Source organism: Epinephelus moara, chromosome 3, assembly GCF_006386435.1.
Source record: "Epinephelus moara isolate mb chromosome 3, YSFRI_EMoa_1.0, whole genome shotgun sequence".
Taxonomy (NCBI): Eukaryota; Metazoa; Chordata; class Actinopteri; order Perciformes; family Serranidae; genus Epinephelus; species Epinephelus moara.
This window is the reverse complement of record NC_065508.1, coordinates 21,621,714-21,634,882: the sequence shown is the minus strand read 5'-3', so window position 1 is coordinate 21,634,882 and position 13,169 is coordinate 21,621,714. Positions and strand designations below refer to the sequence as shown.

Genomic DNA, 13,169 nt, shown 5'->3' with positions numbered 1-13,169 from the left:
TGTTCTAGTGTGGACTGAGGTATGTTATAAAACCAACACAATTTTGTGTGGACAGAATTATTTTCTTAAACGGAGGGGCAAATATCCGTTTTTAAAAAATATTTGTATACATGTAGACAGGGCCTAAACGTACCAAAAAATAATATTAAAAATGAATGAAGGCATAAATTGATGTTTCTGTTTTAATTTGTTTTTTTAAATTTATTTAGCTTTTTATTAATTTACTTTCCTATTTAATTTTTGCTTCTATTTATTTTAATTAATTTTTACATTTATTTTTTATTTACTTTAAAATTTGTATATATATTTATATTTTTTTAATTTTATATGAGATCTCCAGCTGTTGTTTTCAGAAAGGTTAGCCTGACACTGAACTATCTTTGTGACGAGGGGAGACTGCTGAAATCACCGGTGAGCGTTTGGGGTCGTTTTTATGTTCTAGTGTGGACTGAGATATTTTTAAAACAAAATTTGTGTGGGCTGATTTATTTTCGTAAACAGAGGGGCAAATATCCATTTAAAAAAATTATTTATTTTTAATTTATTTTAAAACCTGTGTATATAAAATATATATTTAGTCATTTTTAAATTCATTTATTTATTTTTTATTTATTCATTCATGTATTTGCCACTAGATTTGTGAGAGTAATAAGGCAGTTGGCTTGAGATGGAATAATTTATTATTAATTATAGTTGCCCATTATTAGTGTAAACAGTGTTTAATGCACTCAGCAGCATATTTACCTCCAGGACCAAGAATATATTCTCCACTTTGTGCTCAAGCTAAAGTCAGGAGGATAATTCAATGTTTATAAAATAAATAAATAAAAATATAATAAAAAATACATAAACTGTGTGATATTTAAAACATTCTGGTTGATATGTAACAATATGTTTGTAGTTTTTTTTCACTTTTCGTCTTTACCTGATATTTTTGCATTGTCATCACAACCTCGTCTTTAACAGTGTTAACAGATGTTTCTGACATTTGTACTTTAACACCCAGGTTCGCTTAATGGCAGCCGATGAGAGATCAACATATGAGGATGTGTACACTCTACCAGTCGGCATCCGCACGGTCAACGTCACCAGCACACAGTTCCTCATCAACAACAAGCCCTTCTACTTCCATGGAGTCAATAAGCATGAGGACTCTGACGTGAGTACCACTAGAGGGAAGCAAAACTTGTACCAAAAGACTTTACCTGAGTTCAGTCACATGGACGTTTCATTTCTGATAACAGATAGGAAGTTTGATTTTTTAAAAATTGGATCCAGTTCAATAATCCAATCTTCTGTTTACTTTGTGTTGTAGATTCGAGGTAAAGGCTTCGACTGGCCCCTGATCGTCAAGGACTTTAACTTACTGAAGTGGTTGGGGGCGAACTCGTTCCGCACCAGTCACTACCCGTACGCTGAGGAGATCCTGCAGATGTGTGACCGCCACGGCATTGTAGTGATAGATGAGTGCCCAGGGGTGGGCATCAAAGACATGTAAGTTCACATTTCTGCCACCTTTTGGTGCATTTGAGGGTTCAGAGTGTGAACATCTGTTAGTCACAGTAGAGAGACTTCTGTGTGGTGTCCATTACGTTGTGAAAACTACAGAGGCCCTGAGAGGCAAATGAGAAACAGAAAATTCTGGTTATCCATTTTCTTAGTCTAATCTGAATTGTTTCTTCTCCTGTGTTTATGATTTAAAGGTCCAGTGTGGAAGATTTAGCTGTTGAAGCCGTTGGTTAGCCATTAGCAACGGCAGATAAGCGCAGATTAAAAAACATTTCCAGCCAAAAGAAAGACGTGACAGTAATGTTACAGAGAAATTAAAACTCACCTGGAAGAAAACATGAATGCTTTTAGTTTTACTTCGAACATGGAGTGGTGATGCCATTCAGCATCTTGTGGCCAAAATAGGTATTACAACAAGCACTTAAAAAAAGTATCTTGACAATAAAAATTTCGCTTGCAAACTTTTTTTTCTCACTTGTTTTCACAGATTGAAAAAGTAACAAAAAAAATGATCCTGGCAAAAACTTTTTTCCATCTGATCTTCAGAGTCATGAACACTGGAGAGAAAATCATTTAGAGCAGACTTTAAAAAATGGATCACCTGATTTGTTTTCCCCTCACTTGCCTCTCTGAGCTTCTGTAGAAACAACCTGTTAAATTAGAGCAACAAAACTGATATTCAAGAAACTCCACCCTGTCTGAGTTAGGATTGTGTAACACAGTAACGGGTCATGTTGAAAGGAATCCTGGCTAAGTTACAGACTGGACACACCCAGATCCAGTGAATATGAAAGTCTGCACACAGTCTACTTTTGGGACTTTAATTTGGAAAATGCATCCTGATAAAAGATGCATATTCTATACAGAGTATTGAAAATAAAGTATTTTTGAATAACTGGGATTTGGAATTGGGTGAAAAAGATAGCTAATCGCATTATAAAATAAGGTACAATTAGGTCAAAATTGTAATTTGACAGGCCTGCGCTGTACTTTACTGTATTAAGTGCATGTTAGCATGCTAATGTTAGCAAAACAACACTGTGCCTGAGGACAGCCTCACTTAGATGCTAGCACAACTGTAGACATGTTGATTTGTTATTTACTTGTGTCAAAAAATACAGGGTTCCCACAGTCATGGAAAACCTGGGGAAGTCATGGAATTTCACAATCACATTTTCCAGGCCTGAAAAAAGTCATGGAATTATAACAAATCACTGCAAGTTTTGGAAAAGTCATGGAATTTTGTTGTGTTGTGTAATGAAACGCTAGCAGCAATCTACTGAGAATAACCTTCCACATACTGTAACATAACGACCAATTTATTTTCTGTTGCTGACGATAATGTAACATACCTCTAAAATGTGTCGATGTCTGCCATTTATTTATTTATTTTATTATTTTTTTTTACCATCACGTACGTTTCATCATTTTCTCTGTACGTTCGATCCCTCCCTCCATGCCAGCTAACTGAAATTATGTTTGAATAGAGTTTGAATTTGATACGTTTGTGCGTATCATTAGAAAAAAATGATGGGTCCTTGAAAAGTCTTGGAAAAGTTTCGAAATTTTGTCCATGAAAATGTGTGGGAACCTGGATGATACCAAAACATCCATTTTCAAGAGCTGAATGTTTAAAGGACAAGTCGATCTCAAGACCATACTGACCGTACCATATTGGAAGATACGCTCTTGATTTGACTAATACAGGCTGCTGAAGCTTCAGCTGAACTTTCCATAAGATTTTAACTAACTGTGTGCTGTGCCTTTTGTTGTCGATGTAGTCGCAGTTTTGGAAACGCTTCCCTGGCCCATCACCTGGACGTCATGGACGAGCTCGTACGTCGGGACAAGAACCATCCCTCTGTGGTGATGTGGTCGGTAGCCAATGAGCCGGCTGCAGAGATGCCCCCTGCTGAATTCTATTTCAAGTGAGCGATGGTCATTTTGTTCAGATGTGAAGTAGGCTCGAGTGGTAACCATTTTGTCATACCTTCATACTTTTCTGAAATCTCACCAGGGTATACGCTATATGACGGTATTTGCTTGCTGCGCCATCCATAAGTTTAATGGAAACAGAAGTGACTATATTTTTTATGGTATTGAAAATCATACTTAATGGATTGTATACACCCTGATATACAGTAATACCGTGATACTGCGGAGCCTAATGTGAATGGAGTGGATGTTCCTAATAAAAAACAAATACGATGGATTAATTTTAAGGATTAAACTCAAAATATTTGCACAGGAGGACCTGAAGAGAGCGTTCGTGGGGACGGGGAAGATAAAGCAAGCTCACCTGCAAGCATACATGCATAATCATCATACATCGACAGCGTTAGTGTAATTCTTCTCACTGCCAGAGGGGGGAGACAAAAGTTTAGTGCTGCAGCTTTAAAGCTTTAAACTGTGTGTGAGAGAGTGTGAGGTATTGGTTTGTTATTAAGCCGCAGCCTCTCCCTTTACTCTGATATGTGGAATGCAATAAAAGTAGTCATGAAGCTGGAGCTCAGTAACAGCCCTAGGCCTCAGGAAAACAAATACTCGACCTGCCTGACTACAAGTACCTATCAGGTAGGGCAATATGGGGTGTGTTAGAGAACAAAGCGTACACATAATTAAAACACAGACGTGCTGTGTCACAGTGGAGTTATAACAGACAAAGCTGCAGTTAGCTCTTTGTGTCATTGTGGTGATTATATAACACCATCATCATATAAACCTTGTAAACAGCTCGGGGTGCTTCTTGTTTTTCTTACAGGACGGTGATAAAACACACCAGAGATCTGGATCCAACCAGGCCTGTCACTTACATCACAGACAGTAACTATGCCAGAGACAGAGGGGTGAGTTTTTACAGTATCAACACTGAGGAAGTAACTATTTGTCATGTTTGTCATTCAACACACTGGTAGAAGTTATTTTCATCGATGCAAGTGATGTAGAAGTATCCTTCGGGGTGTGTCAAATGGTCAGTTACATTACCATCATGTTGGGTATGGTTACAGGCCAACAGAGCTCACACCCAGCCACTCCCATCAGTCATGCTCACTGTGTCAGAGGTGAAACACACTGGAGACTTCCAACCAAGACAGAGAACAGCTTAACACGTAGGCTAAACACTGCTTTACAGTCCAGGGTTAAGTTACTTTCAAAGTCATTTAAACTACGAAAAGGTTGGCAGAACATGTGAGATGCTAACAGCTCATGTTTTAAGGTTTGATGCTAAAACTTTTCACTAAGTTTTTAACATAAATTAGCAAATGTCAAATGCAACATTTGCTTGACAGCACTGGTTCTTTTCTGGCTAATCTCTAAACCCTTTGGCTGTTGGTCTGACAACAATTTAACATCTGGAGGCAACAGCTAATCTATCAGGGGTTCCCGAATAGCCAACAGATAACCAGGCCAGGAATTCCTCTTTGTGCGCTGTTCAATAAGCAACTTGAGACAGGTCCAGATGACATTTCGGCTAATCTCTAGATATCTGCATATGAATTAGGGATGTGAAGGTTACCCATTAATTGTAAATGGTCTCTGGGTTAATTCTGCTCTTAGTTTACTGCACTGTGTCGGGAACTGCCCATTGGTTCGACAGCCCATTGGTTCGACATCCCATTGTTCCGACCATATTAAACTCATTGTTCCGAAGTCCGTTCGGAAATCATCATGATGCCCTGTGGTTAAGGTCTGGTTAGGTTTAGGCACAAAAACCACTTGGTTAGGGTTAGGAAAAGATCATGGTGTGGGTTAAAATGAAAAAGAAAGTGACAAACACATAAGCCGTGAGCCTGCTCCGCCTCAAGCCGGTCGCGGTGCACCATATGCCCGCCGCGAGCCGTTCAGCACCACGGACAGTCGGACTAATGGGATGTCGAACCAATGGGCTGTCGAACCAATGACATGGACCCACTGTGTCTGGTGGGAGCTTGCTTGCGGCGCTGTTCATTCGTCGATTACCACTAGCACTGTCTAAACACAATGGCGATGCTGTGGAAACACTGTGCCCACCCTCCTGTCTCCCCCCTAGGTCACCCAGATGTTTAAGCAGCTCAGTGTTTGCCATAGACCCCATTGAGCTTTGTTTACTACGTTATCACTGTTAGCTCTGTTAGCACCGTTAGCAGTCTCAGCATGGCTAGTGGTGCTAGCAAGAACGTTTAATGCGGAATTTATGCTTCTGCGTTGAATCGACATTATAATAAAATGTTTGTTTTGTGCTTGCTTGTGCTAATAACGTTAGCATGTTGTATTTGTCTGGAAAATGTGTTAAGTATAAGACAGTTGTTTTGTCAGTGAACCTTGTGAGTTGTAATTGAGCCGAATTATGTACCGTTACATTTGTTAAATGTTGCTGTTTTCCCTGGTTTTATATGAGAAGAGGAAAAGATCGCTAGCTGCAAGGCTGTAGACTGTGTAAAAGAAGAGTGGCGCAGTGGTTAGCATTGCTGCCTCATAGCAAGAGGGTTCTTGGTTTGAACCCTTGGGCGGGGAAACCCCTCTACAAAGACATGCAAAATTTGCCTGTAGGTGTGAATGTGAGCGTGGATGGTTGTCTGTCTCTATGTGTTAGCCTTGGGATTGTCTGGTGACCTTTTCAGGGTTAACCCCACCTCTCGCCACAATGTTAGCAGGGTTTACTGGGTTTGTTTTGTTTTTTGGCGCCAGAGGGGACCATGTTTGGGCGGACGAGGTGGCGAGGAGATCAAGGTAGCTAGCTTTTAACAAAGTGCTTTCGTAATCAGGATGTTATTTTGGGTAGCGAAAACAGGTTTTAAAATGAACAGCTGACTTCTGAGACTGAGTGAGACCAAAATATTACAACTAACATTGATGACCTGAGAACACACTGTAAAAGGGTCAAAGCTGAAAGACAAAAACAGGGGCAACACCCAAAAACAGGTTCACAGCTGTTTAAATGTACACATTGCCATGATAACACATTGCTACGCCTCTCCTGAATGACAGGTAGCGACTTGTCAGTCTCAAGGTTATGTAGGGTGAAGAAACATTTGCAGAAAAGAAGAGCAAAATTGTGTCTCTCAGCGCGGCAAGTCAGATCATGACACTCACCATGACTGTATGTTAATATAACAGCCTGATGAAGACTAAAGGAGGAAGAGTCAAACTGTCAAACTGCCTCGCTGAGCTTCAGAGGTTGTTGACTTACTTGTTGACATGCCTCACATTCCTGTGCTGTGTGGAATCTCTTCCAGGGCATACTTTGCGGCTTAAAAGTATTATTTAGTTTACAGTCCCCGACTACCTGCAGCCACTATTTACTCACCTGAGAGCGAAAGACTGTGGAACGTGTGAAAAGTTACTGCTGCTGCACTATTTCATGGCCTAAAGTGAGAAAACTCCATTGCAAGATTATAAAAGTCTTGAATTCAGTTAGTTTTCTTTTTATTTTAGTTGTAACTTTTCATTTTAGTTTGGTTTTAATCGGCTTTCAGAGTGTGTTTGCTAATTTTAGTTTAGTTTTTCAGAGGGATTTGGTTTTTAAATATTTAGTTTTACAGTTGTTTTCATTTATTTTTTGTTAGGGCCAGGTGTAATATCTCAGAAATACAATAGCATCATGTCCTTGAATGTTAATTCTGTTCAGTTTCTTTGGCTCAGCGTCACAAGAGTTGATGGGAAGTCATGCAGTTTCCTTTTTCAGTTGCGATGTATCAGGGCTGTCAACATATATTTTAATTCAATAATATAATCTAATTGTAAATAAACAAGACATTTAACTGTGGGGAGAAAAGCAGCACTACAGTGTCTCTCTGCCTCACAAGTTCTCACTATCCAGGGTTCCCACGGTCATGGAAAACCTGGAAAAGTCATGGAATTTCACAGGCCTGGAAAAGTCATGGGATTCTGTTGTGTGAAATTAATTTGTCACAGTAATCTTCCGGGTATAACTTTCCACCCAATTTAAGATAACGGCAAATTTGTTATCTGTAGCTGTTGAGATAACGTAGCTGTAATATGCGTCAGTGTGTGACGTGTCCTGTGTCTCCCTTGAGTTGTGCCAGCTAACTGAAAGTATTATTCCTTACAGCTGGCAACAAGAGGTGAAAACAAAAATCCTCCATCATACACAACCATACAAACGCCAGCCCCTACACAAATTAAGTGACACAGGATTATGTTAGCATAAAATAAACTTATAAACAGCTTAACAGCGCTAAAACACACAAAATATTACGATCGTACTGTCGCTTACCTCTCCCATGGAGCACAGCCGCAAAAGGGGGAGAGGTAAGGCAGGAGACACCCCTTTATAGGTGGGGGACCCCCAAAGGTGAATGTAGGGGTGTAGGTCAGCCCTGTGATAGTCTGGCGACCTGTCCAGGGTGTACCCTGCCTCTTGCCCAGTGTCAGCTGGGATAGGCTCCAGCCCCCGTGACCACTAACAGGATAAGCGGTTACGGAAAATGAATGAATGACGATAAAGACCCTGCTCTATAGTTCGTAATATTGGAAAATACGGGGGAAAAACATTCACTCTGGTGTTGTGGAATTAATGGTTCGCATTTAGCCCCATTATGGGTGATTGCTGCTACTAGAAAATCTGATGCTTCACTATGAATTAATAAATTAATCAATAAAACGGGTTATTAGCACAATCTTTTTTTGTAATGTATACTTTGTGTATTTTGTCTCTTATGTGGTCTCTAGGCTCCCTATGTGGATGTAATCTGTGTGAACAGTTACTTCTCCTGGTACCATGACCCAGGACACCTGGAGGTCATCCCCATCCAGCTCAACTCTCAGTTTGAGAACTGGTATGGAAAGTACCAGAAACCCATCATCCAGAGCGAATACGGAGCAGACGCAGTGCCGGGACTCCACAGTGTGAGGATTCACACACACACACACACACACACACACACACACACACACACACACACACTTACTTCAATTAACTCCAGATTTTTCTAAACCTCAGCCTTCCCACATCAGTCTCAGCGTTTCTGATTGCAACACATTTCCCCAGAAACATGTTAACGTCAGGGTTAAGAAGCTCTCTGTTCACTCTCCAGGATCCACCTGTGATGTTTTCTGAGGAATACCAGAAGGTCGTGCTGCAGAGCTACCACAGCGTGTTGGACCAGAAGAGGAAGCAGTATGTCATTGGTGAACTCATCTGGAACTTTGCTGACTTCTTGACTGCACAAGGTACTGCCTGCATCTGGAGTACAACATAACCTGTAGAACCAGAACGGCTGCCGTTGACCTTACTCTATACAATGAATCCTGTTAGTGTGCTGAGTGAATTCTGCCGTTTATTTCCCTCCATGACTGCAGTATATTGAGGGTTCTGTTAATGATACAGACAGGGCTGTGTTTTTTGGCGGTCACCTACAGCGCCACCTGCTGGAGTGAGGAGCCTACATCTCTGTGCCAAACACACAAGCACTGTAGCTTGAGCTAAAGAGAAAGTTATGACGTCACTCACAGGACTTTTGGACATGTGGTCGTTCTAATTACATATTTTCACAGTCCTTTACCAGATGTTACAACAAACTGCAACTTTTTTGACTTGCAAATTACACAAATGTCATCTTGCACTCAAGAATAAAGTGATTAGAATTTGGTGGTTGAAGGTCAAATGCCAAGGTCACTGTGACCCCACGTATGTCTCATTCTTGTGAATGTGATATCTCAAGAACAGCTTGAGGGAATATCTTTAACTTTGGCACAAATGTCATCTTGCACTCAAGAATGAACTGATAAGAATTTGGTGGTCGAAGGTCAATGTCACCGTGACCTTGCATCCGTCTCTTTCTCCTGAACGCACTGTCTTAAGAAGGCCTTGAGGGAGTTTCCTAAGATTTGGCACAAATGTCATCTTGCTCTCAAGAATGAACTGTTTACAATTTGGTGGTCAAAAGTCAAGGTCACTGTGACCTCACAAAACATGTTTTTAGCCATGACTCAAGAATTCCTCCGTTAAATATGACTAAAGTTCACACAAATGTCTAATAGGATGTAATTAATAACTTCATATCCAAAAGGTCAAGGTTCAACTTCACTGTGACATCATAATATTCTGCATAAACACTTTTCTGGCCATCTTTCAACGTCATAACTCAGGAACAGAGGGGGAGACATTTGGTCAGACCTGAATTGGTGACACTAATCTTGGGTGTCCACCTTGAAACTGTGCTGATTGTATAGATCTTTCATGCTGCTGGGTGGAGGGTGTGTGGCTAATGCTAAGATTAAATAGAGTCTGACTAAATCCTGTTCGACCCCCTATAGCAGATTCTCACTGAAATCCTTTCTCTATGGATATTATAGGAAATACTACACAGAAAATCACAGGACACAATGCAGCACAATTGAGCTGTAAAACATAAAAAACACAAGTCAAAGACACTCCTGCACCGAGGATCAGTAACCTGATAATGTTAGAATCATACAGGGATAATTATTACCAGGTTTCTTTTGTTCCATAATATTTTAAAAGGCTCCTCTGTATTTGTGCCCCGTGCATGACGAGGTTTTCGTTGATCCCGCTTGTGTCTCTGCAGGGATCACTCGTGTGGTGGGGAACAAGAAGGGTGTATTCACCAGGCAGCGGCAGCCCAAAGCAGCAGCATTCATCTTGAAGGAGAGATACTGGAGACTGGCAAATGAAACGAGGAGACTACCTCCGTGGACCAAGTACCCCTGTCCACTCTGACACCCGCAGGTTGGAGCGCCCATCCCAGGACAGGCTTGATCCCATGTAAACAAACACTGTGCCTCATGGAAAAAGGTTGTTAATTTCTCGAGGCAGTTTAGCACATTCCGAACAATTCCTTTGAAGACACTTCAGTGTGTATACATATGACCAAACTACCATGTAACACAATTTAGTTTTGCTTTTCTTGTGGTCTACAAATACAAGATAAACTACAAATATGGAATATTTTCAGAATATAAAAGCAATTTTTTGGTGCTAATCAAATTTGGTGTCTAGTGTCTCATCATGCTGCATTCACAAGGAATCAGACAGACTGTAGACGACAAACAGGATATCAATTTAATGGACGAAAGCAGGGTGATAGGTGAGGCTGGCAAAGAATACTGGCAACAACAGCAGACAGCATTGATGTCCAAAGTTTAAATATTTTAACTGCTGTCCTCCACAACAGAAATTACAAGTGGACGTTACGTAGCTCCCTCATGAAAGGCGGTGACATATGATGGATTTACTGTTTCTCAGACTACAAGTAAGACAAAAATTAGCAAGCGAGCACAGCCTAATACCCCCTGCCTTACTCCCGGCCACAAGGACACTACATACATAGAAGTCAGTCTACAGGTTGCTATGGGCAACAAAGAAAGTCATTTTTTTAAGGTCAATAAAATCTGTTCACCCATCAGCAATAAAAAACAAATACATATAAATAATTACATACAGAACCTTTAATGTTAATATTCAGTTTGCAATATAATATTAACAGAAAAATAATAACGAAATAATTTAATTTAACCTGATATATTTTATTTCATTCTTTGTTAACAATACATCACCATAGCAACATATCGTCACGCATGTTCCGTTTTGTCGTTTATTCCATCCAGAAGGGGTTCTCCATCTGCCTGAATTCATGTGAATGCACCATCAATAGTGAAATCCACATTTTGATGGTGTCACACTTTATTACAGGACATTCTGATACACATCTGTGAGGCAGTGCTTTCCATTGCTATCATAAAAAGGTCAAGGTCACATACCAATCAAATTCCTTCATAAGTGATTGGCTGTCCTCCAGTTAGCTGATACGAGTTACACCTGGCACAGACAGCACATCAAAATACAAAGACACTGTACTATTTTCCTTTCCTTCATATGTTTGTTTGAGGGATTATTTTCAGTGTTTTAGTAGTTTGATATAAAAACTGTTGGGGAGTTTTAGTGTTTCCCAAGGATACTTAATACATGTTGATGTGAATCGCAATGCTGAACCTAATCATAGAAGTGTTTTATTTTTATATGTGAAATTTTGATATGAATCAAGTTATTAAAGACAAAACATGGACCCAATATGCAAACTTTTTTTATTTTTCAAAGCACTCGTGACGTTACTTTTGTACTAAGCAGCCTTTGTGCTGTTCCTCTATGTCACTGCGACTGAATGTTCTCAAAAACTCAGCACGCACCTAAAGGGTTAAGTTCGTGTTGGTTGTTGATGGTGGCGTGACTGTAATCGTACATTTTTTTTACTATCAGTGACTCTGCATGCTCCCTCATCACACCACCGACCTTCATGTAACAGCTGGACGAATACTGAATAGATTTGTTGTCGACATGCTGTAGCCACCAGAGCAGTAAACGTATTCACAGGATGTCATTGACATTTTAAAAGCAATAAAAACAGTCCTTTTAGTATTTGTGATGCTTTTATAGATTTGATCCAGCTGTACTCGCCATTTACACAATAACTGTTGCACAACTTGAGATTAATGAGTCATTTAACACAGTGCTTTGAACAACTTCCTTAAGACATTAATCTAATGAACTGAATCTGTATCAGTCACAGTGACTCAGGGTTCAGACACATGGTTCACTTGGCAGCCGGAGAGATAGTGTGTACTTAGTTTTAATATCCTCTGTCACATATGGTTTGTGTTCAATAGCATTTTATTGCATTTGCAGCCAGTAGTTTTTCCTGTTGATGAATCTGAATCCTTCAGTGCCTTATTAAATCTATATGGCTTAGGTTTCTGAAAATTCGTAGATGTAAATAAGTGTTAAAATAAAAACTTAAATAAATGATATTCAAAGTACTAAAAACCCAAGCATTGTCTGATGTAGGGGGTTACTTTAGCTAAATTGCTACCTAATTACAATTTTTGAAATAGGTCCGGTACTGAGGAAAAACACTGCAGACTGCAGCAGCTAAACAGGCTGCAATGTAACCACTTGGGGCATGTTCGCATCATCAATTTACATCCACCAAAAGTATTTGTTTTTGACACTGACAGGCTTAGACATAGCCCCGGGCCTCCTCGATTTACTAGTCCATCTACGTCCCAATTTTTCCCAATTTTCAATTTACGTCCAGTGAAAGTACTCCATCTTCACCACAGGTTCATATCTTCAGATTCAGATTTTTTTTTGTCAGACAACATTATGGAATGGATCCTTACAGAGATAGACCTTTTTGTTAAAGTGCAAGATAATTTTTGTTTAACCAGAAACATACTGAAATTGCCATCGCCAAACCAGACTCCATCTACATAAACAGTAATTTTAGCGTGTAGAGGACCAGCATCTAACTGGATGAATTAAGGATTTATTTAAAACAAACCAGAGTTGGTGACTGAACAATGGAAAGAGGGACTCTTTTTTTTGTTTGTTTTTACAAATTTGTTTTGCCTAGAGCTGGTTCGTGTTCTCACGGCAGCATTTACAAGCGGACCAGTTTAAAAGCCTGCACGAGAAAGCTGTTCTTGATTGGTCAGAATTTCAATGTGGGAAAAATCCAGGAAGTAAACAAAACGTTGAAGAAGAGTACACTTGCAAGATAAATGTGACACTTTCTAATGTCACAATGGAGGGACAACTACGCAGGTTGATTTTAGCGCTGCTCATCGTGGACTATATTGCTGTCATTGTTCATTTTAGTCAAACCATACAGTTTGAAAACGAGGCGCGGCTCCAACTAGAA

General features: G+C 39.9%; 1 protein-coding gene across 1 annotated transcript; it reads left to right on the top strand.

Moving 5' to 3' along the window:
- The first annotated feature begins 299 nt into the window (after positions 1–299).
- Positions 300–12,848, top strand: gusb (glucuronidase, beta). The gene is made up of 8 exons (XM_050038119.1): positions 300–411; positions 1,007–1,159; positions 1,316–1,494; positions 3,291–3,437; positions 4,271–4,355; positions 8,182–8,358; positions 8,547–8,682; positions 10,041–12,848. The coding sequence occupies exons 1-8, from the start codon at positions 328–330 to the stop codon at positions 10,190–10,192; spliced, it is 1,113 nt and encodes a 370-aa protein (XP_049894076.1). The 5' UTR covers positions 300–327; the 3' UTR covers positions 10,193–12,848.
- Positions 12,849–13,169: the final 321 nt, after the last annotated feature.